The sequence below is a fragment of the Protopterus annectens genome, chromosome 10.part0 (genome assembly GCF_019279795.1).
Source record: "Protopterus annectens isolate FY-2018-M chromosome 10.part0, PAN1.0, whole genome shotgun sequence".
In the NCBI taxonomy this organism is placed as follows: domain Eukaryota; kingdom Metazoa; phylum Chordata; order Ceratodontiformes; family Protopteridae; genus Protopterus; species Protopterus annectens.
Genome location: NC_056744.1, coordinates 1,359,434,532 through 1,359,462,142, shown reverse-complemented (window position 1 = coordinate 1,359,462,142; position 27,611 = coordinate 1,359,434,532). Strand labels below are relative to the sequence as shown.

General features: G+C 40.0%; 1 protein-coding gene across 1 annotated transcript in view; it reads right to left on the bottom strand.

The window, feature by feature from the left end:
* Positions 1-27,611, bottom strand: part of ZFYVE9 (zinc finger FYVE-type containing 9) — a 1,427,803-nt gene that overhangs the window by 777,962 nt on the left and 622,230 nt on the right. The window contains exon 5 of the mRNA XM_044086014.1: positions 13-189. Coding sequence (XP_043941949.1) covers positions 13-189 — 177 coding nt within the window. The remainder of the gene's footprint in view (positions 1-12; positions 190-27,611) is intronic.

The following is a 27,611-nucleotide window of genomic DNA, read 5'->3' as shown; positions in this document are numbered from 1 at the left end:
TTAGCAGAATACCTTCAGTGCCAGGATGCTTGAGTACTCCAACAGGCACCATGACAGTTGGCGGAGGAGAACTTAGAGCTCCAGATGCCTGAGCTTGCTGCAAAGGAGGGATAGTTGAACAATACTCTGCTGGGTTATTTGGGTTCGGACTCTGACTTGATGTACTCATCACGTTATCCCATGCTTGAGCTAAAATCAAAAACATCAAAATGTTATTAGTGCCAATCCAAAGGTAATAAATCAACATTTTCCCAAATTTATTAAGGCATATATTTAGAAATAAAATAAACCAGGCGCTCCAAGGGATTAGAACTCATATCCACAAAGAGATTATTATTTTACAGCTTAAAAAAGTTTAAAAACAAACTGCTGTTGTAAAAAAATCAAACAGATTTAGCGCTTTCGTCTTTCAAGTGAATGACATCATCAGAACCATTGCATTTAGAGAAGCTTGGCTTTTATATCCAAAACCACACCCTTAACTGAAAACAAATCATGAAGGAAAGTCTTGCATTTAAAGCTACATACTCAGCTAGCATTCACCTTAATAACTGTATGTATGTTATGAATGGTTACAAAATAATACATCATGAATAAAATAGGTAAAAATAATATACATATATACAAACTGTGCTTGCAGAAACCATACTACAAAAACAACGCACAATCACATGTTCTTACGTACATTGCATCAACTTGTATTTTGCCAGCTTACATTTAGACAACCTATATTTTTAGCGATCTTTCCTTTAACTCACTGGCAATAGAAACTGTTTTGTTTAAGCCTGGTGGCACAGTAGCATTGAATCTCAACTGCCAAAGAATTTCTTTATGTAACAACTTATTCTTCCAGTCCCCACAATATGCTGCCAAATCAGTTTGTTATACAGCAAAAGACATAAATTTATCAAACTGCACACAGTTGACAGAGTGCCTAGCTAAAGCACTCTTGTTGTTATTTCATTGGATGCTATAAACATGCTGGTAAATATGCTTATTAAAAGCGTTATTGGTTTTGCCAATGTAAAAAGCTTGGCATTCTGTGCACACAGCAAAATAAATCACTCTCTCTGTAAAACAATTAAACCTGCCTCCCTTGGCATAGTCCCTGATTTTGTCATATAGCCACCCTTCATAGTGTCATTCAACATAGCCACATTGATTGCATCTTCCACATCTAGAATTGTTAGGAAAATTATCCATCCTGCATATAGGTTTATTCTCCAAAATAATTTTAAAATTACCCCGTCTTTTAAAAGTGAAAGCAGGCTTAACCTCATTAAATTTCTGTGTAGGCTCATTACTAATTATAATAAACCAATTTTTGAAGATGATCTTTTGTATTTCCTTGGCATCAAGTGAGTAATGAAAAACCATGTTGCTACTTAAATCAAGGGACTGGTTGTTGTGAGCAACAACATCTGGATTATTGTTGTACCCATGTTTAAAAATGGAACCATATAAACCATTTCATTCACTCCACACATGTCCTGCCACCTCATCCACCAGGGCACTAACGTAATTGCATTCCAAGAACATTCTTTTCAAAACAATAAATTCTTCTTGGCACCTGTTGTCGTTTGATGTCAATCTAGATACCCTAATAAACTGACTTTTTATAATACCCATTTTCTGGTGGTATGGGTAGCAGCTAGAATAAAATAAAAAAGAATTACAATTAAGTGGGCTTTCTAAATATCCTGTTTCCAGGGTTCCATCTGGTGAACGTTGAATTTTAATATCCAAATATGCAATTCTGTTGTCATTAAAGTGGTATGTAAAATCCAAAAATTCAGTGCTATGTTGAATCAGCCCCAACAATTTATTAAATTGGTCAATACTATCTTGCCACAAAATTAACAAATCATCTAAATATCTATAATAAGCTTTGCAAAGTTTAAAAAGTGGAAACTTAAACAAAGACATTAATTTCCACCTTAACAAAACGCCATTTGCAAACACAGTGGCACAAATAGCTCCCATGGCCACCCCAGAACACTGTTTATAATATTCATTGCCAAAAACCAGGAAATTGTTAAATTATTTCCATTAAATCATGTATTAAATTTTCTTCATTTTCAGTTAATCTCCCATAGAGTTTAACTATCTCATCAAACCATAACAAACCTTTTTCTTGTGGGATGACAAAAAGCAAACTTTTAATGTCACAAGTAATAAAGTAAGAAAAATCATGGTCAACCTGCTTATTTTGTTTTATGGCCATGGGGACTATTTGTGCCCCTGTCTTTGCAAATGGCGCTTTTTAAGGTGGGAATTAACGTCTTTGTTTAAGTTTCCACTTTTTAAGCTTTGCAAAGCTTACTATAGATATTTAGATTTGTTAATTTTGTGGCAAGGCAGTATTGACCAATTTAATGAATTGCTGGGGCTGATGCAACATAGCACAGAGTTTCTGGATTTTACATACCATGTTAATGCCAACGAAATTGCATATTTGGATATTAAAATTCAACGTTCACCAGATGGAACCATGGAAACTGGGATATTTAGAAAGCCCACTTATTGTAATTATTTTTTATTTTATTCTAGCTGCCACCCATACCACCAGAAAAAGGGTATTATAAAAAGCCACTTTATTAGGGTATCTAGATTGACATCAAATGACAGCAGGTGCCAAGAAGAATTTATTGTTTTGAAAAGAATGTTCTTGGAATGCAATTAACCTAGTGCCCTGGTGGATGAGGTGGCAGGACATGTGTGAGTGAATTAAATGGTTTACATGGTTCCATTTTTAAACATGGGTACAACAATAATCCAGACTTTGTTGCTCACAACAACCAGTCCCTTGATTTCAGTACCAACATGATTTTTCAAAGCCAGGAGGGATGAGATACACAAACTTCAATCAGAAATGGCTATCGTAAAGGGTGAATTAACTAGGCTGATTGAGCTTTTCAGCCAAGTAGAACCACGAAGTACAGCTGGATGCGTGATGACATCATCGCGTGCCCTAAGGAGGGAAGGGAAGGACATGAGCTTGATGGAAGCAGTCCCAGGTTTAAACGAGAAGGTTAACAGAGGTAGACGAGCCTCTAATGGATCCGTTTCCAGCCATTTGGACATTAATGAACAAGCTGGTCAACGCGCAGTGAATGGATCGGAGGTCGTTTTTGAAGAAATGGGCGCCAAACCGAAACGAATGGTTCCTAAGAAAACGTACGCTATGAGTATGAACATTGGCAATACAGGTACTGTTCCTTCACGTAATGACTGCAATTTGCACAAACATCATAGTGAATGGAATTTAAACAACTTTTTAATTAAAAATGTAGATTTTGGTGCTAATTTCAACTCACTACACAATTCTAATAGGCGGAATGCAAGTAATGTTGAAATTGGAACTTTGAAGGAATCTATTATGCAGTTTGGTAATAAATTGAAAGTCTTAAAAAGTGTACAGATGGATAATGTATATTTAAAACAGTGTATTGATGCTAATATTGTTCCTATGGGACTCAGGTTTTTTAAGTACCCATTAGGTATTGAGATGAATGATGAGAATATTTTGCAATGTACAAAAATGTTTGACAACTTTGGATATAGCTTTATGAATTTTATTATTTCTTGCAATGATAAAAAAATCTGCTGTTTGTTAACTGAAGTAGAGGAACTAAACAGTAAAATTATTAATGATTTATTGTATGAAGAATATGAAATGTTATACAACAGTCAATTTTCTTGGGTGGAAAAGGCTATAGACAAACAATATGAAAGAAAATGTAGAAAGATGCATAGAGACAGACTACAATATGAAAATAAGGAGGCATACAAGTGGGTCAATTACAATAATAAAAAATAAAATGTTAACAAAGGTAGAAATCAGTATAATGTTAAAAGGGACTATAATTATGAGTCAAATGTTAACCATGTGAACAGCAGAAAGAACGGAGGGGATTTTTTAGAAGGAAGAGCTACGTGGAAAGTTACAGAAGGGAGGCAGGGAAGGAATCAGTGCAATTGGAGAGAGGATCAAGTAAGAAACCAGCAAAGAAACAAATGGGGAATGGATCGGAGAAAAGACACAACATATTGAAACATAATGAAGTTCATTATAGTTTAGGTGAATACAACATTTTTAATTATACACACCTAGACATTAAAGAAGAACACTTCCAGTTGTTCACTAAAGGTATGAAATTCGTACCTAATAAAACTATTAATATAGTTGAACATGTGATAGATTTTAAGAAATATATACCCAAAAATCAACCTTAGTGTACTTTTAGAAGGTAAGCAGAATAAGGTGAAGGGTGAATTTAGCAAGAGAAGCACTTATACCCCACCCTTAAACAATACTTTAGCTACATTCGAAAAATTAGTAATTGATGAAATGTATGAATATGCAAACAAATGCAAAAACAATAAAATGAAGTACAATTTAAGTTACCCCGAACACATCTTACTTAAGGAATTAAAAATGAATAACAACATACGTATTATGAAACCTGATAAAGGAGGGGGTGTTGGGTTATATGATGGGACTGAATATAGTAATAAAATCAATTGTATATTGCTAAATTCTGGCAACTATGAAATTTCATCCATAAATGAAGTAAACATAGGTTACCATAAAATTGACTTGTTTTTGGAAGAACTGCTGTTAGATGAAAGAACTGATGCTGACATGTATAACTATTTAAAAATTGAGTTTCCTGTTATTAGTACTATGGTAGGGATACCTAAAGTACACAAAAATGTGAATGACCCCCCTTTCCGTCCGATAATATCTGGTAATAGGTCTAAAACTTTTCTTTTCGGATCAGTAATAGACAAATGGTTAAAGCCTTCATGCAAAAACACTAGTCATTTGTTAAAAGACTCACGGGACTTTTTAGGGAGATTCACTCCTAGTTTGAACACCACTAGTATACATTTAGTCACCATAGATGTGGTAGATTTTTTTTCTAGCATCCCTTTAGATGAGGGGATGATGAGATTTGGTAATAGTATTGATAAGTACAGTACTTTAGACTGGGACAAGAGGTCACTAGTGATGGAATTCATTGACATTGTGTTAACACACAATTATGTGTATTTTGAAGGTGAATACTACAGGCAGAGCAAAGGTGTAGCTATGGGAGCAGCTTGTGCTCCCATATTTGCCAATCTATTTTTATTAGATTGGGAGGTTGAATACATCTTAGAAACTGAATGGAAAGGATATATTAATCTATATACGAGATTTTTGGACAATGTATTCATAATTTGGATTGGGGGAGAAGCTAAACTCAATGAATTTATAAACTATTTAAACACTAGAAGTGACTTCTTGAAATTTACGCACAATATTGACTCCAATTCTATATCTTATCTTGACACATGTATTAGTATCGGATATGATGGTTTTAGGTCTAAAATATTTAGAAAAAATACCTTCAGCAACTCATATTTACAATATACTAGCTGCCATCCCTACTCACAAAAAATAAGTATAATTAAGGGACAATTCATTAGAGCAGCTAGAATGACATCTGATTTTGAAGACCTTTTAGTAGAATTGGATTTCATAGGGGAGATGTTTAGAGTCAGAGGTTACCCAGTCAATATGATTACTGAATTAAAAAATTATGTAGTTAGTAATAGAGAGACCCGGTACAAACCCATTTTGGGGACAACAGTGCAAAACACACTTATAGGGACAGGGAGTCACAGTAAGTATAGCACCAACAAATATTCTCGAGCATGTATATTACAGTATGCACCTTACATACAAGATATAAAGGAAATAGTAGAAAGGAACTGGAATGTGTTGAGAATAGATAACAACATATTTAATATTATAGGAACAAGACCTTCATTTATATATAGGAATGGTTACAATTTGAAAAATGAATTTGAGCACAAAATAAAGGCAAATAAGAGGAATGATATGCAGATGGGTACACAAAAATGTGGTACATGTAACCAGTGTACATACATTATAAGTACCAAGAAGTTATTATTAGAGGATGCTAACACTACTGAGGTAACATTTCAAAGAGGTAATTGTAGAACATCTCACATAGTATACCTAGCTAAATGTACGAAATGTGCCTGTTTCTATGTAGGCAAAACTGATAGATGCCTTCGAAACAGGATATATGACCATTATTACTGTATTAAAAAGAGAGAAGAAAAAAATGCCTTATGGAAACATTTAAAAGAGAACAAAAAGTGTGACAGGTTTCTTTTTGGCATTTTGGAGATTATATATCCTAACCCTAGAGGGGGTAGTATAAAGAAAAAACTAGGTGAAAGAGAAGTAAAGTGGCAGATAAAATTGAATGCCTCTTTGTATCCTGGTTTAAATGAGAATATTTCTATCAAACCTATATTGGATAATATATAAGTATAATACATAAGTATAATGCTACATAGTACATCACCACAGTTTAAGTCTGCTATGTATTTTATTATGAGATAGCATCTGTAGACTATTCCAATAAGTACACTACAGTTTTACAATAGAACAATATCTGAAGAGTTAATATTCAATGAAATGTAGCAATGTAAAGTATTAATTGTATATATTAGTATAGATTATATCTAGACAGGTTACTAATGCATTTACTCACTCGTCAGTTTAAAGCACAGGGCACTTTAAAGTACTTTAAAACATTTCAAAACATTTTAAAATATTTTTATATATGTGAATTTATGTATTTTATGACTTTAAATATTTTTAATGAGTATATATTTTAATTGCAGTTAATTAAAGCTTGTTAACACAATTTAGCAAAAGGATTGGCTGCTTGTGACTATATAAACCCAATGAATTAAATGTGAAGTTGTTCTGATGAAGTCTACCTGTGTGTAGATGAAAGCGCTCAACTATTGTGTTCGTATTAAATAAAGAGGATTTTATTCTGAAGTACCTGTGCTTATATGTGCTACTATACCAGGAACAGAGTAGTTGTTTATAGTGATTTACCCAGTTGACTGTTCTGGTACGCTTCTTTTTACCAATTTATTAAATTGGTCAATACTATCTTGCCACAAAATTAACAAATCATCTAAATATCTATAATAAGCTTTGCAAAGTTTAAAAAGTGGAAACTTAAACAAAGACATTAATTTCTACCTTAACAAAATGCCATTTGCAAACACAGTGGCACAAATAGCTCCCATGGCCACCCCAGAACACTGTTTATAATATTTATTGCCAAAAACCAGGAAATTGTATTTCCATTAAATCATGTATTAACTTTTCTTCATTTTCAGTTAATCTCCCATAGAGTTTAACTATCTCATCAAACCATAACAAACCTTTTTCTTGTGGGATGACAAAAAGCAAACTTTTAATGTCACAAGTAATAAAGTAAGAAAAATCATGGTCAACCTGCTTATTTTGTTTTATGGCCATGGGGACTATTTGTGCCCCTGTCTTTGCAAATGGCGCTTTTTAAGGTGGGAATTAACGTCTTTGTTTAAGTTTCCACTTTTTAAGCTTTGCAAAGCTTACTATAGATATTTAGATTTGTTAATTTTGTGGCAAGGCAGTATTGACCAATTTAATGAATTGCTGGGGCTGATGCAACATAGCACAGAGTTTCTGGATTTTACATACCATGTTAATGCCAACGAAATTGCATATTTGGATATTAAAATTCAACGTTCACCAGATGGAACCATGGAAACTGGGATATTTAGAAAGCCCACTTATTGTAATTATTTTTTATTTTATTCTAGCTGCCACCCATACCACCAGAAAAAGGGTATTATAAAAAGCCACTTTATTAGGGTATCTAGATTGACATCAAATGACAGCAGGTGCCAAGAAGAATTTATTGTTTTGAAAAGAATGTTCTTGGAATGCAATTAACCTAGTTCCCTGGTGGATGAGGTGGCAGGACATGTGTGAGTGAATTAAATGGTTTACATGGTTCCATTTTTAAACATGGGTACAACAATAATCCAGACTTTGTTGCTCACAACAACCAGTCCCTTGATTTCAGTACCAACATGATTTTTCAAAGCCGCGGTGGTGCAGCGGTGGCATTGTCACCTCACAGCAAGAGGTTCTCCCGTTCGATTCTCGGCTGGAGTGCGTTCTGTGTTGAGTCTGCATGTCCTCCCAGCGGTTGAGTGGCATTCGAAAGACATGCGCAAATGGGCGTGCCTTCGTTGAAGGTTGGGCATCGAGCTGGCACCTCAGCACCGTAAAAATCTACTGCCAATAATTAGCGGACTGGAGTTCTGCTGTGGTGACCCCTAACCGGGAAAAGCCAAAAGAAGAATGAACTTGATGTCAAGGAAATACAAAAGTTCATCTTGAAAAATTGGTTTATTATAAGTAGTACTGAGGCTACACAGAGATTTAGAGGTTAAGCCTACTTTCACTTTTAAAAGGAGTAACTTTAAAAGTATTTTGGAGAATAAACCTATACGCAGGATGGATAATTTTCCTAAAAATTCTAGATGTGGAAGATGCAATCAATGTGGTTATGTTGAATGGCACTATGAAGGGTGACTATATGACAAAATCAGGGACTATGCCAATGGAGGCAGATTTAATTGTTTTACAGAGAGAGTGATTTATTTTGCTGTGTGCACACAATGCCAAGCTTTTTACATTGGCAAAACCAATAACGCTTTTATTTATTTATTTTATTTTATTTTACATTTGTTTACCGGGCTAGTCCAACTGGATATATTTCCATTTTCAGCAGAGGCCCGGGGAGAAAAGCTCCACATTAAGGTTAATACAAACAAGTCATTACATAAAGAAAGCAAATAGTTAGTAAAAAATACATACAGAAATAAGGTTCAATCTAAAATATAATAGGAGAAAATTTATACTAGGAAGGACATTTACTTCTATCTACAGTATAGGATTAGGGGAGTTATACATTAGTAAAACATTCATAAAGAGTAAATTTGCATAGGCAATTACAAACATACAACCATGCAGCGTTGTTAATTAAATTGTATCAGAGACTAATTAGCAAAGGTGTTTTGAGATAGTTCTTCAGAAGGGAGTGAGTAGAAAGAGGTAAGAGAAGGTAAATATGAGAAGAGTCATTAGTAGAATCATAGGATTAGTCAGGATTGATGCATGGGCATAGCCAGAGTGTTTTTAGGTGTTGTTTGAGCTTTTGTTTAAAGAGGAAGGGTGATGATGTAGTACTTAGAGTGGTAGGTAGTGAATTCCAGTGTTTACCTATGGTGTTGGAGAATAGAATCATGAATAAAATAGGTAAAAGTAATATACATATATACACACTGTGCTTGCAGAAATCATACTAAAAAAACAACACACGATCACATGTTCTTACGTACATTGCATCAACTTGTATTTTGCCAGCTTACATTTAGACAACCTATATTTTTAATAAGCGTATTTACCAGCATGTTTATAGCATCCAGCAAAATAACAAGAGTGTTTTAGCTAAGCACTCGGTCACCTGTGTACAGTTTGATAAATTTATGTCTTTTGCTGTAGAACAAATTGATTTGGCAGCATATTGCGGGGACTGGAAGAATAAGTTGTTACATAAAGAAATGCTTTGGCAGTTGAAATTCAATGCGACTGTGCCACCAGGCTTAAACAAAGCAGCTTCTATTGCCAGTGAGTTAAAAAAAAAGATCAATAAAAATATAGGTTGTCTAAATGTAAGCTGGCAAAATACAAGTTGATGCAATGTACGTAAGAACATGTGATCGTGTGTTGTTTTTTTAGTATGATTTCTGCAAGCACAGTGTGTATATATGTATATTACTTTTACCTATTTTATTCATGATGTATTCTTTTGTAACCATTCATAACATACATTTATTAAGGTGAATGCTAGCTGAGTATGTAGCTTTAAATGCAGGACTTGCCTTCATGATTTGATTTCAATTAAGGGTGTGGTTTTGGATATAAAAGCTTAGCTGCTCTAAATGCAATGGTTCTGATGATGTCATTCACTTGAAAGACGAAAGCGCTAAATCGGTTTGATTTTTTTACAACAGCAGTTTGTTTTTAAACTTTTTAAGCTGTAAAATAATAAATCCCTTGGAGCACCTGGTTTATTTTATTTCTGGAATACTTACTGTCTTTTACTTAATGCATATATTTGGTTGTTTGAAATTTGTTAACTAGTTAATCCCACTAAGCCACAGGCCCTTTGTGAAGGGAAATCTGAAAAGTAAAACATTATGTAGAACAGTCAAGTAGAAGGCATAATATAAAGTGTTCTGCATATGGTTAGTGTACATAATACACGGAAATACATAAAAATTGCAATAAATAACACAGTAAGAGTTTTGGCTGCACAGAGGAAGAAGCCTTAACTATGAACTAGATGATCCTAGCTTGAATTGTGGCTCAAGCACTGGAGCAGCCAGATGAGTAGATGGGTAGGGGTAGGAATACCAAGACTCGTGGGCATCTGTTCCAGGATTAGTGCCTCCAGATCACTGCTAGGGACTACTTATGTAATGAGAAAGAGTAACACTCCAGGACATATACGGCTTGTGGCATACAGAAAAAGTACTCTGACCGCTCACTAGTCAACAAGCACCAAAGACAAAAACTCTAAAATGGTAAGCAAGGAAACAAAAAAATATTTTGCAATTTACTTACATTGATCAACAGAGGAAAGACTATCGACTAGTTAAACTGTTTACAGTGCTTACAACGAAAAGTACAGTTTTGTACCTACCATAAATGTAGATGTTCGAGTGTATTCACTGCTGCAGTCATTACACTTGGGTTATCCTGCCGTCAGGCGGTCCCGCAAGTCGGCCAGAGTTCCAAAGTCTTGGTCCGGCGTTGGTTGCTGTAGCTTCTTCCCTGACGTCAATGTGCCAGGGGTATATAAAATGCAGCCGACGCCATTTTCTTCAGTTTTTCTTGCCCTAGATGTCAGGTGCCCCCAAACAGGTAGGCAATACATATTGCTAATAAAACATGCATAAAAAGTAAAACCAAAACCTTCAGTTACCAGCAAATACACCACATAGGTAGTATAGGGTAGAAAGGTATAGATAAGTCCCAGCTAAGAAAGAGGGGGTGGAGGGAGGATAACCTGGACTGCAGCAGTGAATACACTCGAACATCTACATTTATGGTAGGTACAAAACTGTACTATGTTCATCGTGTTTCACTGCTGCAGTCATTACACTTGGGTTAAATCCCAAAGCTGAGGTAGGGTGGCTATGAGGCCCTGCAGAACTGCAGTGGCAAAGCCAGCTCTGGATTTAGAATAAAGAGGCAAGTGATAATGTTTGGTAAAGATGTGCACTGAACTCCAAGTTGCAGCTTCCAGGATATCTTTGGTAGGTACTCCTCTAAGGTAGGCAGTTGAAGTGGCTGATGCCCTGGTGGAATGTGGCCTAATGTTGCTAGGTACAGTTTTCCCATGCTGTGTGTAGCAGAAATGGATACAGTGTCCTATCCACTTTGAAATGGTCTGCTTTGAAATAGCCTTTCCCTGTGATCCTGCAGCATATGCTACAAACAATTGCTCAGTTTTCCTGAAAGCTTTTGTTTTGTCCAAGTAGAAAAGTACAGTTTTGTACCTATCATAAATGTAGATGTTCAAGTGTATACCCTGCTGCAGTCATCACACTTGGGTTATCCTGTCGTCAGGCAGTCCTGCAGTCGGCCTGAATTCCAAAGTCTTGGTCCGGCGTCGGTTGCTGTCGCTTCTTCCCTGACGTCAGTGTGCCAGGGGTATATATAAGGCATCCAACGCCATTTTCTTCAGTTTTTCTTGCCCCAGATGTCAGGTGCCCCCCCAAAAGATGGTCAGTAGATAGTACCAATAATAAAAGCTTAGCACCAACAAAACATCCCTCCAGCTATAAGCAAATACACCACAAAGGTTGTATCAGATTTTAAGGTATTGAAAGGTTTTAGTTAGGTCAGAGGGGATGGAGGGAGGGTAACCTGGACTGCAGCAGGGTATACACTCGAACATCTACATTTATGGTAGGTACAAAACTGTACTATGTTCATCGTGTTACCCTGCTGCAGTCATCACACTTGGGTAGAATCCCAAAGCTAAGGATGGGAGGTGGAGTCAAACAGGGTCAGAGGAGGCTAGAAGGCCCTGCAAAACTGCAGTGGTGAAGCCAGCTCTAGTCTTAGAGTAAAGTGGTAAGTGATAGTGTTTGGTGAAGGTGTGTACTGAACTCCAAGTTGCAGCTTCCAGAATATCCTTGGTTGGCACCCCCCTGAGGAAGGCTGTACATGTAGCTGCTACCCTGGTGGAGTGGGGCCTTATGCTAGCAGGAACTGGTTTTCCATGATGGGTGTAGCAAAAACGTATGCAATGTCCTATCCATTTGGAAATGGTCTGTTTTGAGATAGCCTTTCCTTGTGATGCTGCAGCATAGGATACAAAAAGTTGGTCAGATTTTCTGAAAGCATTAGTTTTATCCAAGTAGTAACGTAGTTGCCTGTGAATGTCCAAGGAATGCAGGAGCCTTTCTCCTTTGTTCTGTGGATTTGGAAAGAAGGTGGGTAAGTGGATGGTTTGATTTAGAGCCACACTAGATACCACCTTTGGCATAAAGGAGGGGTTAGTTCGTAGAGAAACTCTGTCTTGATGAAAAATGAGGAAAGGCTCTACTGCCATTAGTGCCTGTAGCTCTGAGACTCTTCTGGCTGAAGCAATTGCTAGCCGCAGGGCAGTTTTCCATGATATAAACTGTAAGTCAGCTGAGAAAGCTGGCTCAAAAGGTGGCAGCGTAAGTTTTTCCAGAACAAAATTTAGGTCCCAAGTTGGTGTTGGCGCTCTCCTGGGAGGCCTAATGTTTTTTGCCCCTCTGAGATACTGCCTTAGAAGTGGATGTGAAAATAAGGGAGGATCCATGTTGTAGTGAGCTGAAATAGCTGAGGCGTGGATTTTAATAGATGAAAAAGAAAGTCCTTTGTGTAACATCTCAGTTAAATATTGTAGAATCTGAGGTATGTCCGGCTGAAGGGTATTTTGGCCTTTAGCTTGGTTCCAGGCAAAATCTTTTCCATTTGTCTGAGTAGGCTTTCCTGGTGCTGGGCCTCCTGGCCTCCAGAATGACATCCATAACAGCTTGTGAAAGAGGGGCTGGCTGGTTGCTTAGGTGATGTGCCATGCAGCCAAATTTAAGGTTTTGAGCTGGCTATGTAGAATCTGACTGCCTTGCTGTGTGAGTAGATGAGGAATTTGTGGTAAAATCCATGGTGGGCCCTGGGCCATGTTCCTTAGTAGTGGGTACCAGTGTTGGCGTCGCCAGTCCGGGGCAATAAGTATCATTCGAGATCTCTCCATCCTGACTTTCAGCAGCACCTTTGTGAGAAGGGGCAATGGAGGAAAGGCATATACTGTCAGCATTTTCCAACTGAATGAGAGTGCGTCCACTTTCCAAGCTTGATGGTGAAATGTCCTTCTGCAAAATTTTGAAAGCTGATAGTTTTGGGGGTTGGCAAACAGGTCTATGTCTGGTCGCCCCCATTTTTGCAAATACTTGTGGATCCAGTTTCCACTCGTGGGGATCCATGATGTTTCTACTTAGGTCGTCTGCCAATGTGTTCTTTTTTCCTGGCAGGAATTGGGCTTGTAATTGAACTTGGTAAGCCAGTGCTGTGTTCCACAAGGTCATTGCTTGCCTGCATAGAGGGTAGGAGTGTGTACCCCCTTCTTTGTTTATGTACCACATTACTGTGGTGTTTTCTGTCCTTATTATAAGCTGTCCTGGATGTAAGAGGTCCATGAAGGCTGTCAGAGCATTTTGTACAGCTAGCATTTCTTTTTGATTGATGTGCAGATTCCTTTGATCTGCAGTCCATATGCCTTGAACGCACCGTCCTACCATGTGTGCCCCCCAGGCATAGCCCGATGCATCTGTTGTCATAGTCTGCCTGGCTGGGGGTAAGGTGAAAGGCTGACCCTTTTTGAGGTGACATGCCTGTGACCACCATAGAAACTCCTGTTGAAGGCAGGGAATGAGAGGTATTATTGTTTCCAAGCTGTGGCTGTGTTGAGTCCATACGCTTTTCAGGTACCATTGTAATTTCCTCATATGCAGTTTTGCAAATGGTATTAGTAGTATGCAAGATGCCATGAAGCCCAAGGCCTGCAGAATTTTTCTTGCAGGGAGTTGGGTCTTTGTTGCCATTATTTTGAAGTATTGAGTTAGTTGTAGTTGTTTGTCTGGCGTCAGATAAGCCATCTGGGTCGTTGTATTCAAGCTGGCACCCAGGAATGTCATATTTTGTGAGGGTACTAGTTTTGATTTCTTTTCGTTTACTGTGAACCCTAGGCAACTTAGAAGGCGTTTTACAAAAGTCAGATGTTGTAAGAGAATGTCCTTGCTTTCTGCTTGGATGAGGCAGTCGTCCAGGTATGGGTATATTTGAATTCCTCTTTGTCTGTAGTATGCAATTACTGGTGCCAGGCATTTTGTGAAGACCCTGGGTGCAGTAGATAAGCCAAAGGGCAGTGCAGAGAATTGGTAATGGGTTGAACCTGCAATGAAAGGGAGGTATCTTCTGCAATTTTGTCTGATAGGGACATGCAAGTATGCCTCCTCGAGGTCCAACGTTACTAGCCAAGCTTTCTTGCCCAACATGGGAAGAAGATGCTGTAGTGTTAGCATCTTGAATTTGGGTACTTGCAAGAAGGTGTTTAGAATTGAAAGGTCCAGAATGGGTCTCCAAGCATTGTCCTTTCTGGGGACTAGAAAGAGCCTTGAGTAAAATCCTTGTCCTTGCTCCTGTGTAGGTACCAGCTGAATGACTCTCATGTCTATGAGAGCTGTAATTTGTTTTTGTGCCTCTGCCCATTGATTTTGTGGCAAGTTTGGCATTCCTTTTATCCTTGGCAAGGTGTGGAAATGGAATCTGTATCCTTGTGAGATAATGTCTAGGACCCATTTGTCCTTTGTGACGATGCGCCAGTTGTCTATAAAAAATGCTAATTTTCCTCCCAAGGGAGCTGCCAAGAGAATTTTGCTTGGCAGTTTGAGGTTTAAGTCATTGTGTTTGTCTTCTAGTAGTTTGGGACCTGTCTTCTCCTCCCTTCTGTGTTGCAGTGCCCCATTGGCGAGGTTTGTAAGGGATTTGTGCTTGTCCTCTGCCCCTTGGGCATCTGTATTTACCCCTCTGTGGTCTGTCAGAAGCTGGAAAGGACCAATTTTTTGCTGGCCAATTTCTGCTGAAGCGTGGGGGTTGTACCTGTAAGAAATCTTTAACCGTTAGCATACATTTTGCCTTATCCTCCATTTTCTTTAAAACCTCTTCTGCTTTAACTCCAAATAAGACATCCTGCTGTAAGGGTGCATCTAGTAACTTTGCTTTAACATGATCAGGCGGAGTTTGTTCCTTTAACCAAGCATGCCTATGCATAACAGACCCAGTAACAGCTGCTCTACAGGAAGCTTCCAAGGAATCAAATCCACATTGTAAAGTATGTTTGCCCAACTGTTCAGCTGCATGCAACAGATCCTGCATTTCTTTGAATTCAGACTGTTGAGGATGCGTGCTCATCTTTTGTTTTATTTGAGACATTAGGAATTGCTGGTATTTCAGCATGTGAAACTGACAATTTAGTGCTCTCATAGCTAGAGTAGCTGAGGTGTAAACCTTCTTCCCCCACCTATCTAGTGCTCTGGAGTCCCTTTCAGTGGGTACAGGATTTTTAGCCATGGAAGCCTTAGTCCCTTTGGAACCCTGGGAGATTGTCTCTGGGTCAGTAGCAGGGCTTTTGTAAAGGAATTTGTGTGAGTCAGGCACTCTATAATATCTATCAGGTTTGGCTGGAGCAGGAGGCAGAGAATCTGGATTTAGACTAGATTCTAAGTAAACATCATCCACAATGTCTAAAACTGGGGGGATAGCAAGTGGTCTGTGCTGGGGGAGTAAAATAAACTCTCGGAGCCTTTTCTTTGAGTCGGAGTAGTCCTGACCTTCCCAGTGGAAATGTTCCCTCATGGTATGTAAGGTTTCCCCAAAGGAATAGTCTTCAGGGGGAGAAGCTGAGGGAATGGAATCTTCAGCATCAGAATCTTCATAAGGGGGAAAGGAGTAATCCTGTTCCTCAGAGGAACCTGAGGAAATAGACACTTGATCAGAGGAGGCATAATCCTCCTCTTGTCTAGACCTTTTGTCTGGGGCGGTTTGGGAACCCCTGATTAAAGAAATCAAATCTTCAGCCAATTTAAGCATCTGTTTCTTAGGCATGGGGCCTTGAACTGGAGACTGATGTGCAGTCTTTTTTGGTTTTAAAGGAGTCTTAAGCTTAGCATAAGATTTTATGGTGAGAGTAGTCGGTCTGAAGACACATTCTGTAACTGAAGGTGTTTCCGCAGCACCGGCTTCTCCTTCTGCAATGTTGTCAGTAGGGCCTAAAGAAAATGGCTGCGTCGGCCTAGAACTCTCTGTTTGAGAATCCAAAGCGGTCTGGGGTTCCAATTCTGTGGTCGTCAGGGGCTGCGTAGGCACCTCACTGAAAACCGGAGAACCGGCGACCAGCCCAGCCGAGGCCTCAGAGTCTGGCTTGGATCTAGGCTGCTTGTCTTTATCTTTGTGTTTTTTATGCACGCCAGTAGTCGGTTGCTCCGACGGCATAGTGTAATTAAATTTCCTACCGAAGTAGTGTCATGCGAAATCAAAGCGTCGCTTTATAGTTCGCTTATTGAACTCAGCACAAAACCAACAACCAGTGACGTCGTAGTCTGGGCCTAGGCAAGGAATACAATAAGAATGAAAGTCCTTATGAGGTATTTGCTTCCCATAAGAAATGCAATTGTTAACTTTTTCTGACATCGGACTGAGGCAAGAAAAGGCTCCCCAATGGGGTACTTAGCTTTGAAGACTTCGGACTGAAATTCGATTCAAAAATCTCGGGTGTCGGGCGACCGGCACTTGAGAGCTGCTTCTGCTTTGGGCACCGCGCGGCAGGAAAGACTGAAGAAAATGGCGTTGGATGCCTCTTATATACCCCTGGCGCACTGACATCAGGGAAGAAGCGACAGCAACTGACGCCGGACCAAGACTTTGGAATTCAGGCCGACTGCGGGACCGCCAGACGACAGGATAACCCAAGTGTGATGACTGCAGCAGGGTAACACGATGAACATCGTAGCTGTCTGTGTATGTCCAATGAATGCAGAAGTCTCTCCCCTTTATTCTGGAGATTTGGATAAAAAGTTGGCAAGTGAATAGTTTGGTTAAAAGCCACACTGGAGACCACCTTTGGCATAAATTAAGGATTTGTTCTTAAAGAAACCCTGTCTTGGTGAAAAATGATGAAAGGCTACACTGCCATTAGTGCCTGTAACTCTGAGACTCTTCGTGCTGAGGTTATTGCCAGAAGCAGAGCAGTTTTCCATGAAACATATTTTAATTCTGCTGAATTGGCTGGCTCAAAAGGAGGTAAAGTTAGTTTTTCCAAGACAAAATTGAGGTCCCAAGTTGGTGTTGGTGCTCTCTGGGGCGGTCTTAAGTTTTTAGCCCCTCTGAGGTACTGTTTTAGCAATGGATGAGAGAAAATAGGAGGATCTGTGTTGTAATGAGCCGAGATGGCAGAAGCGTGGATCTTAATGGATGAAAAGGATAGGCCTTTGTCCAGTATCTCAGTTAAGTATTGTAATATCTGAGGAATATTTGGGACAAGAGGGTCAAGGCTTTGAGCCTGGTTCCAGGCACAGAATCTCTTCCACTTTTCTGAATAGGATTTCCTGGTGCTAGGCCTCCTGGCCTCCAAAATGACATCCATAACAGCTTTAGAGAGAGGTGTCTGCTTGACTAAGGAATCTGCCATGCAGCCAGGTTTAAGGTTTTGAGCTGGCTGTGCAGGATCTGATTGTTTTGTTGAGTCAGAAGATGCGGAATTTGAGGTAAATTCCACGGTGGGCCTTGAGCTAAGTTCTTTAAGATTGGGTACCAGTGCTGCCGTGGCCAGTCTGGGGCAATCAGGATCATTTTTGGCTTTTCTTGTCTGGCTTTTAGGAGTACCTTTGAAAGGAGAGACAGTGGTGGGAAGGCATAAACTTTTAGGTTTTTCCAGCTGAATGAGAGAGCATCCACTTTCCATGCTTGTGTGTGGTAAGTCCTTGTGCAGAAATTCTGTAGTTGGCAATTCATTGGGGGGGCAAAAAGATCTATGTCTGGGCTCCCCCATTTTTGTGTTATCATGCTGAATACTTGCGGATTTAATTTCCACTCGTGAGGATCCATGATGTTTCTGCTTAAGTCGTCTGCCAGAGTATTTTTCTTTCATGGCAGGAATTGTGCTTGCAGATGAACTTGATAGGTTAGAGCTGTGTTACACAGGTCATGACTTGCCTGCAGAGGGGATAAGAATGAGTGCCCCCTTGCTTGTTTATGTACCACATAACTGTGGTGTTGTCTGTCTTTAGTAATAGTTGTCCTGGATGCAGAAGGTCCTTGAAAGCTGTTAGGGCATCTTGTACAGCTAGCATCTCTTTTTGATTGATGTGAAGATGCATTTGGTCTGCGGACCACTTGCCCTGAATACATTTTCCTGCCATGTGTGCTCCCCAGGCGTAATCCGAAGCATCTGTTGTTAGTGTCTGCCTGGCTGTGGGTAGAGTGAAAGGCAGTCCCTTGTTGAGGTGACACGCCTGTGCCCACCATTGAAACTCCTGTTGTAGGCAGGGAATAAGTGGTATTACTGCTTCCAAACTGTGACAGTGTTGAGTCCAAACACTTTTTAGGTACCATTGTAATTTCCTCATATGCAGTCTGGCATATGGTATTAGTAGTATGCAGGATGCCATGAACCCCAAGGCCTGCAGAATTTTTCTTGCAGGGAGCTGGGTTTTTGTTGCTATCAACTGAAAGTACTGAGTCAGTTGTCTTTGCTTGTCTGGCGTGAGATAAGCCATCTGGGCCATTGTATTTAAGCTGGCACCAAGGAATATTATCTCTTGTGAGAGCACTAGTTTTGACTTCTTTTCGTTTACTGTGTACCCTAGGCAAAATAGCAATCTTTTTACAAACGCCAGATGCTTTAGAAGAATGTCCTTGCTCTCTGCTTGAATACGGCAGTCGTCCAAGTATGGATATATTTGAATTCCTTTTTGTCTGCAAAATGCAATTACTGGTGCCAGGCATTTTGTGAAGACCCTGGGCACAGTAGATAAGCCAAAAGGCAGTGCAGAGAATTGGTAATGCATTGAACCAGCTATGAATCTGAGGTATCTTCTGCAATTTTGTCTGATAGGGACATGCAGGTATGCCTCTTTGAGGTCCAAAGTAACAAGCCAAGCCTTCTTTGCCCAGCATGGGAAGAAGCTGCTGAAGAGTCAACATTTTGAATTTCGGAACATCCAGGTAAGTATTTAGAGTAGAAAGGTCCAGTATGGGTCTCCAGGCTTTGTCCTTTCTGGGGACCAGGAAAGTCTTGAGTAAAATCCTTGTTCTTGTTCCTGTTGTGGCACTTTTTGAATAGCTCTCATGTCCATGAGGGCTGTAATTTGTTTTTGTGCCTCTGCCCATTGATTTGGTGGCAGGTCTGGCATTTCTTTTAGCCTTGGTAGAGTGTGAAAGTGGAACCTGTAACCTTGAGACACAATATTCAGAACCCATTTGTCTTGGGTGATTGTATGCCAATTTTGTGAAAAAACTGCTAGTTTTCCCCCTAAGGGAGCTTCCAAAAGGTAAGTGCTTGGCATTTGAAGGGGGAAGTCAGTGGGACTGTTTCCTATACAGTTGTGACTTGTCTTCCCCTCCTTTTGGGGTTGAAGCACCCCACTGTCGTGGTCTGTAAGAGCCTTGGGGCTGAGATCTGCCTCTTGGGTGTCTGTATCTGCCTCTTTGTGGTCTGTCTGACACTGGAAAGGACCAATTTTTGGAGGGCCAATTTCTGCTAAATCGAGGTGGCTGTACCTGTAAGAAATCCTTCACTGTTTGCATAGATTTTGCCTTATCCTCCATTTTCTTTAATACCTCTTCTGATGTAACACCAAATAAAATATTCTGCTGTAAAGGAGCATCCAATAATTTTGCCTTAACATGATCAGGTAAACCTTGTTCTTTTAACCAAGCATGCCTTCGTATCACAGATCCTGTAACTGCTCCTCTACAAGAAGCCTCTAATGAATCAAAACCACATTGCAGAGTATGCTTCCCCACTTGTTCAGCTGCATGCAATAAATCCTGCATTTCCTTATAGTCAGGATGTTCTGAACTTGTAAGCATTTTCTGTTTTAACGGAGACATTAAATAATGTTGGTATTTAAGCATGTGAAACTGGCAATTTAAAGCCCTCACTGCTAAAGTTGCAGAAGTGTAAACTTTCTTCCCCCATCTGTCTAATGCTCTAGAATCCCTGTCAGAGGGAACTGGATTTTTAGCTGTGGAAGCCTTTACCCCTTTGGGACCCTGGGAAATAGTTTCTGGGTCAGCAACAGGGTTTTTATAAAGAAATTTGTGAGAGTCAGGGACTCTGTAGTACCTGTCTGGCTTGACTGGAGCAGGGGGCAAAGAATCAGGATTTAAACTGGATTCAGAGAACACATCATCCACAATATCTAACACTGGCAGAATAGCAAGGGGCCTGTGCTGAGGCAATAAAAGAAAGTCTCTGAGCCTTTTCTTGGATTCTGAGTAATCCTGGCCCTACCAATGGAAATGCTCCTTCATGGTATGTAAAGTTTCCCCAAAAGAGTTATCCTCAGGAGGAGAGGCTGAAGGAATTGATTCTTCAGCATCAGAGTCCTCATAGGGGGGTAAAGAGTATCCCTGGTTTGAAGAGGAATCAGAAGAAATGGAAACCTGGTCAGAGGAATCATAGTCTGTGTCCTGCCTAGGCCTTTTATCTGGAGGGAGATGGGAACCCCTGATCAGAGTAATTAAGTCTTCGGCCATTTTACGCATTTGTTTTTTAGGGATGGAGGCCTGTCCAGGTAAATGCTGTACTTGCTTCTTTGTCTTTAATGGAGTTTTAGACTTGGCTGTAGATTTAATGGTAAGTTGTGAAGGTCTGAAAACACCCTCAGAAGCCGATGCCTGCTCAGCGGCTCCGGACCCATCTGAGGGGTTAGTTTCCATAGGCCCAATACCTTGAGTTTCCAGAGGCCTAGACATCTCCACGTGGGAGTCGGAGGCGGCCTGTGGCTCTGAAGTAGCGGGTGTCAGGGGCTGCGAAAGCGCCTCACTGAGAACCGGTGAACCGGCGACTGGCCTAGAAGAGGCTTCATCGTCAGTTTTGGGCCTCGGATGCCTGTCCTTATCCTTGTCTTTGTGTTTTTTGTGTATTCCGGTCATCAGTTGTTCCGACGGCATGGTATAATTGAACCTTCGGCCAAAGTAATGGCGAGCAAATTCAAACCAACATTTAATAGTGCTCTTGTTAAATCTAGCACAAAACCAACAACTAGTGACGTCGTGGTCTGGGCCTACGAATGGAATACAGTAAGAATGAAAATCCTTATGAGGTATTTGCTTCCCACAAGAAATACAATTATTAACTCTTACTGACATCGGTCTGAGGCAAGAAAAAGTTTCCCCAATGGGGTACTTAGCTTTATTGAAGACTTCGGTTCTGAAATTCGAAATGAAAATCTCAGGAGTCGGCCGACTGGCACTTGCGAACTGCTTTTGCTTCGGGCACCGCGCGGCAAGAAAGACTGAAGAAAATGGCGTCGGCTGCATCTTATATACCCCTGGCGCACTGACGTCAGGGAAGAAGCGACAGCAACTGACGCCGGACCAAGACTTTGGAACTCTGGCCGACTGCGGGACCGCCTGACGGCAGGATAACCCAAGTGTAATGACTGCAGCAGTGAAACACGATGAACATCACAGAAAATGGGAAGTGCTCAAACTATATGTGTGTGTGTGTGTGTGTGTGTGTGTGTGTGTGTGTGTGTGTGTGTGTATGTCCATCTCTCCTATACATAGAGTACAGCAAGAATGCAGTTACCTCTGATGCCACATCAGTGATATGTAAGAGTGTGGCTACTGTGTGACCTTTGACAGCATGGGAGCTTATAATGAACTAAGTGTAGATCAGTGTGTATTATGAACTTAGCCACTGTAGCTAGACAGCACGTGCATATAAGTTACTCAGCATGTGCGAGATCAGCGCCATTTTGTGTAGTCAGTCAGTGTGAATGTAAGCTTGAACGGAGATGCATGTGTGTGTGTTAGAAGTAGCAAGTCAGTCAGTAAGCATATCAAGTAAAAGGTGTATGTACAAGTTACAGTTCCTGATGCGTGTATATATAATAAATTACTTGAACGCATACCCAGCCTCAGTGTCTCATTTGAATACACAAGACATGCGACATGGTGTCAGAATGGGATCTGAAGTTGAAGCAGTTGCAAACCGTGAGGCATGCAGTTAGAAGTGAAGTAATACCCAGGAGTGAACTTGCAAACAGGTCAGCAGTTATTCAAAGTTACTTAAATTTGTTTCAAATGATTTTCAGTTGCATAGCATTCAAAGTATTCAAAATAATTTCTGAGATGTTCATAATGTTTGAAATAATCTCCAAAAGTGTTTAAAATGTTTGAAAAGGTTAAGATGCCTGAATTTTTTCTCAATGTCTGACTTTTCGCAGTAACTAAGACTTTTCAAAGTGTCCAAATTGTTCAAAGTGCATTTGCAGTGTTGTAGTAAAGCATTTTCAGAGAGGTTGTTGTGCACTTGAGCAAAATTACAAGTACCTGGTCTATACTTAGTTTAAAAGAAAATTCTTGTTATGAGAGAGGGATTTCACAGACCTGAACTGCTGGTGTTTGATAATAATACTGCTGACAACTGAAGAGTGTTTAAGCAAGAATATGACATTTTCATAAAGGCAGTGTTTTCTGATACAGATACACATACAAGAACATTTATACTTCTTAATTCAGCTGGCTCAGAGGCCACTGAGCAGGAATGTGTGTGCAGAGGAGGCAGGAGAACCACCATATTATGATACAGGCTGAAACACGGGAAGACCCTGAGTGCTTAAAACGTAAATTTAGAGAAATGTGCAACCCTCAAACAAATATTACAATGGAAAGGCACAAAATTTGCACAAGAAGTTAAAAGCCTGGTGAAACTATTGCAGCATATGTTACCAACTTAAGAAATAAAGCAAAAACATGCAGATTTGGTGATCTACAAGATGAAATGATAAAAGATCAACTTGTATGTGGTATTAATGATGATGCAGTGAGAAAGATTTTGCTTCCAGATAGTGAATTAACATTGAACAAAGCCATTGAGATTTATCAAATACATGAGATTACTGGAAAGCATGCAAGCATGCTTCCAAATGAGAAAAACATTTGCACTATCTGCTAGTGCGAATGTTGATAGTGTGCAGCAGAAAGCTAAGATGGAAAATAAATATAAACAGAGAGGCAGTGCCACACCCAGCCTCATTAACTGTCATAATTGTGGAGGCAATCATGAACCTAAACAGGAAAAGTGTTGAGCTTTGGTCAGCAATGTCACAAATGTAAAAAGTGGAATTATTTCAAAAGGCTTTGCAAGTCTAAAGTGTGGCGCACACATATTAAGACGGTATCTGAAGAAGCTAGTACATCAGATAGAGATAGAGACTGTAGCAAACTCCTAGAACTGTGAGCAAACTTTCTATGTTGATGGTGTCTCTGTGATAGATGAAAGTAATTAACACAGTAGATCATTAGTTGTCAGCACAGGGTGAAATATTTTGTACTGTACAAATTAATGGGAAATCTGTAGAGATTAAAATATTTTATTTTACATTTGTTAACCGGGAGTGTCTGATTGAGCCGAAAAGGCCCTTTTTCAGCAGAGGCCTGGGGAGAAAAGCTACACAGAAAAAATACAGATACATTTAGATCTTTAGACATGATCAGTATGCACACAATACACACAAATTAAGTAGACACTGGATTTAAGCACAGATGTTATATCAGCACAAATGTTTGCTAAAGTAAAAGCTGGTGAGAAATGTGATTCAGCAAAGTGCGTAAAACTAGTTGCTTACGGTGGTGAAGAGATTCAAATTGATGGTACTGTAGTTCTTTCATGCCATTCTGCTGGAAATAGGGTTGCCACCTTTTAAGAGGGCCAAAGTGGGACATGGGGGTGTGGCCAATATGACACTGGCCACACACTCTATCGTGACATCACCACCAGAGTGGTGAAGGAGATGCTGTTATGGGTAAGACGGATGGCTGCTGGAGTGACTAGTTGGTGGGAGTAGCAGCTGGATGGATGAATGACTGGATGGATGGCTGAATGGATGACTGGCTGCATGAATGGCTGGGGGCTGGATGGATGGCTGGCTGGCTGGTGGGAGTGGCTGCTGGATGGATGGCTTGATGGATGGATGCCTAGCTGCTGGATGGATGGCTTGATGGATGGATGGATGGATGGATGGATGGAGGATGGAGGATGGCTGGCGGACTGGATGGATGGAGGATGGCTGGCGGACTGGCTGGATGGAGGATGGCTGGCGGACTGGCTGGATGGAGGATGGCTGGATGGAGGATGGCTGGATGGATGGATGGATGAGGATGGCTGGCTGGATGGATGGATGAGGATGGCTGGCTGGCTGGATGGATGGATGGATGAGGATGGCTGGCTGGCTGGAGAAGGAGGAGGATGGCTGGCTGGATCGCTTGTTCTAAAAAAAAAAAAAAAAAAAAATCTCGGTTGTTTTTTTAGCGGCTGTATAAGTGCTTAAAACAAAGCGCTCCTATATCCGCAATCTTTGCAGGGCTCTTCCTGCCCCAATCCTATTCCCTTTCATGAACTGCAGCCAACTGCTGCACGAATTAAAGCACCTGGACCTAACAAGCAGCAGCTTTGCCTGCAGGTCCAGGTTGGTGACATAACTGAATTGCCGTGAAAAAGCCAGAAGTAATTGCAACTTTTCCACTGCAATTCAGTGCGATCGCAAAAGCGGGACTTTTCAGGTCCCACTACTTGATACAGCGGGCAATGGGATAAAGTGGCTTAACCCGTGAGTGTCCCGCTGACAACAGGACGGGCGGCAACCTTAGCTGGAAACAGCAATGACTTGCAGTTTTACGTAGTCAAAAGACATGCGGTCACTGGTAGGCCTCAAAGACGGTCTGAGAATGGGACTGATTTCATTTAATAAAGAGGTTCATCATGTAAATATGAACATCAAAGATAGTTTTACACAGAATATTTTTAGTGAATATGCTGATATTTTCAAAGACGAGCTTGGTAAACTTTCAGTCACATATTCCAGAAAGTTAAACTATGAAGTAAGCCCAGCTGTCAGACCAGCACAGGAAAAGCAGAACTAGACAAAATGGTGAATTTAGGTGTCCTTACTCTAGTAGAACTGACTGAATGGGTATCCTCCATGGTTGTAGCTCATAAGAAAAACTCAGATGACATTCAAATATGTATTGATTCAAGAGACTTAAACAAAGCACTTTAGCATCCTCATCATCCAATGCGTACAGTAGAAGTTGCCACTCTCATGCCAAGTTCAACTGTTTTATCAGTCTTAGATTTAAAAAAAGCTCTTTTTGGCAAATTTCACTGGATCGCAAATCTTTACTGTGAACTGCATTTAGTACACCATTTGGTAGATACATACTTTTAAGAATGCCATTTAGAATTTATTCTGCCAGTAAAGTCTTTCAATGTGCCATGGAACAAACTTTTTCTGGTTATCCATGTGTTATTATAGTATATGACATTATTGTTGGAGGCAATGGTGAAGACCAACATGACAGAAATCTCAAATAGTACAACAAAACACACCAGAAACTGCTAAATACAGCTTGACTAAATAGGAAATCAGGCAAGTGTAAAATCAAGCACTGCAGCCATGGAGAGGCTGAGATATGAATAAATTCAAGCACAAACATTAACAGCAAGTATAAAACTCCTATAAAATCACAAGTAAATAAGCGCTTTTGGCTTAATGCCTTCTTCAGATCTTCTACAGCAGCAGTCTCCAACCTTTTTTGCATCAAGGACCGGTATATCACTGTAAGACAATTTTCCATGGACTGGCCATCTTGCAGCACGCATAATAAAGTAGATATTTGTTTCTTTGACATTTGTTTAACGAGGTGGCCAGACCCAGGGAGAAAAGCTCCAAAGTACAAAAAAAAAAGACAGTTGGCAATAATTACCAAAAAAAAGTGCACATTCTGCTTAACAGCATCACACTGATCAACTGTTTGAGAGGTAAGTAAACCTAATAGCAACCTTACTGATTTTATGTTTATAAGAGCAATATTTAAAATCTGTACCTATTATTTGGCTCTGTCCAGCATACCTCTCAACTGTACAGATTTTGACAGAATGTCCAGATTTTTGCCTCATATTTTTGATCTTTTTTTCATAAAATTGTTGTTTTCTGGCACATCATTGAGGCTAAAGTCAGAAAATAATGACAGACAGTTGGGATTCATACTTCATACCCTTCAGAAAATTCATGCTAATGCAAAACCCATATTTCTATCAATTATCGAAGTTTGTAAGAGTAGTACTTAAAAGGGTCCCTATTTTGGGCCTTTGACCCCTCCCCCCATTATTTTTGTCTTTGCCCAGATTTTTTGATCTAAGTAAGAGACTGAGAGGTATTTATATCTCTCAACTGTACAGATTTTCGCAGAATGTCCAGATTTTTCCCTCTGAGTTTTGGTCTGCTCCTCATAACTTTTGTGATTTCCTGCCAAATCACTGGGATGATCTGAGGACTGAAGTCACTAAATAATGACATACATTTGTATTTCAGGCCTCATATCCTTCAGATAAATGCACAAGACAAATCCAGTTATTCTAGCAACTTTCTATGGTTATAAAAGCAATATTTAAAATCTGTCCCTATTTGTCCCCCATTCTGTTAGGCTTTGTCCAGATTTTTTGCACTACTAAGAGGTTGAAAGGTATGGTGTGCGTGTGTGTGAGACAGAGAAGGGGGGAGTGAAGAGTGATCGCTGGCAGCAGCAATGAGGTTTGTGTACCTTTCGTCCATAGCCCCCCACACACACACACACACAGTCTCTTTTTCATTCATGCATGTATTCACTCACACACATCGCTCTCACTCTCTCGATCTCTCACACACAGTCACTCCCTCATTCATACCTGCATTCACTCACACATCACTCTTACTCTCTTCTGATCAAACACACACAGTCACTTTCTCATTCATACCTGCATTCATTCACACATCGCTCTGTCACACCCACATGCCACACACCCACTTATGCATTCATTCATACATCGCTCTCACTCTCCCGATCTCACACATACACACACAGTCATTCCTCATTCATACCTGCATTCATTCACACATCGCTCTCACTCTTACGATCACACACATGCAGATTCTTTTGCTTTCAGGCACGCATTCACTCACACACACAGACAGACACAAACACACTCATACAGGCATTCACTTTCCTGACGGCCTGGTACCAAGTGATCCACGGCCTGGTATTTGGGAGCCACTGTTCTACAACATAAGAAACAACTGCACTTAAATAATTAGACAGCACCCTAGTATCTTGAAGAACCAATACGGTTAAGACTTCTTAATTTCCACCCCTTTAGTAGGGGGTTTTAAAGGAGGCATTCCATTCAGACCTGATTTATCAGCCTGTAAGTCTGTGATCCATCTTAATTCATTTATCTCAGTTCTAGAGTCAGATTCAGATTCCTTCTATTCTTCAAACAAAACCTATTTTCAAATGGCAT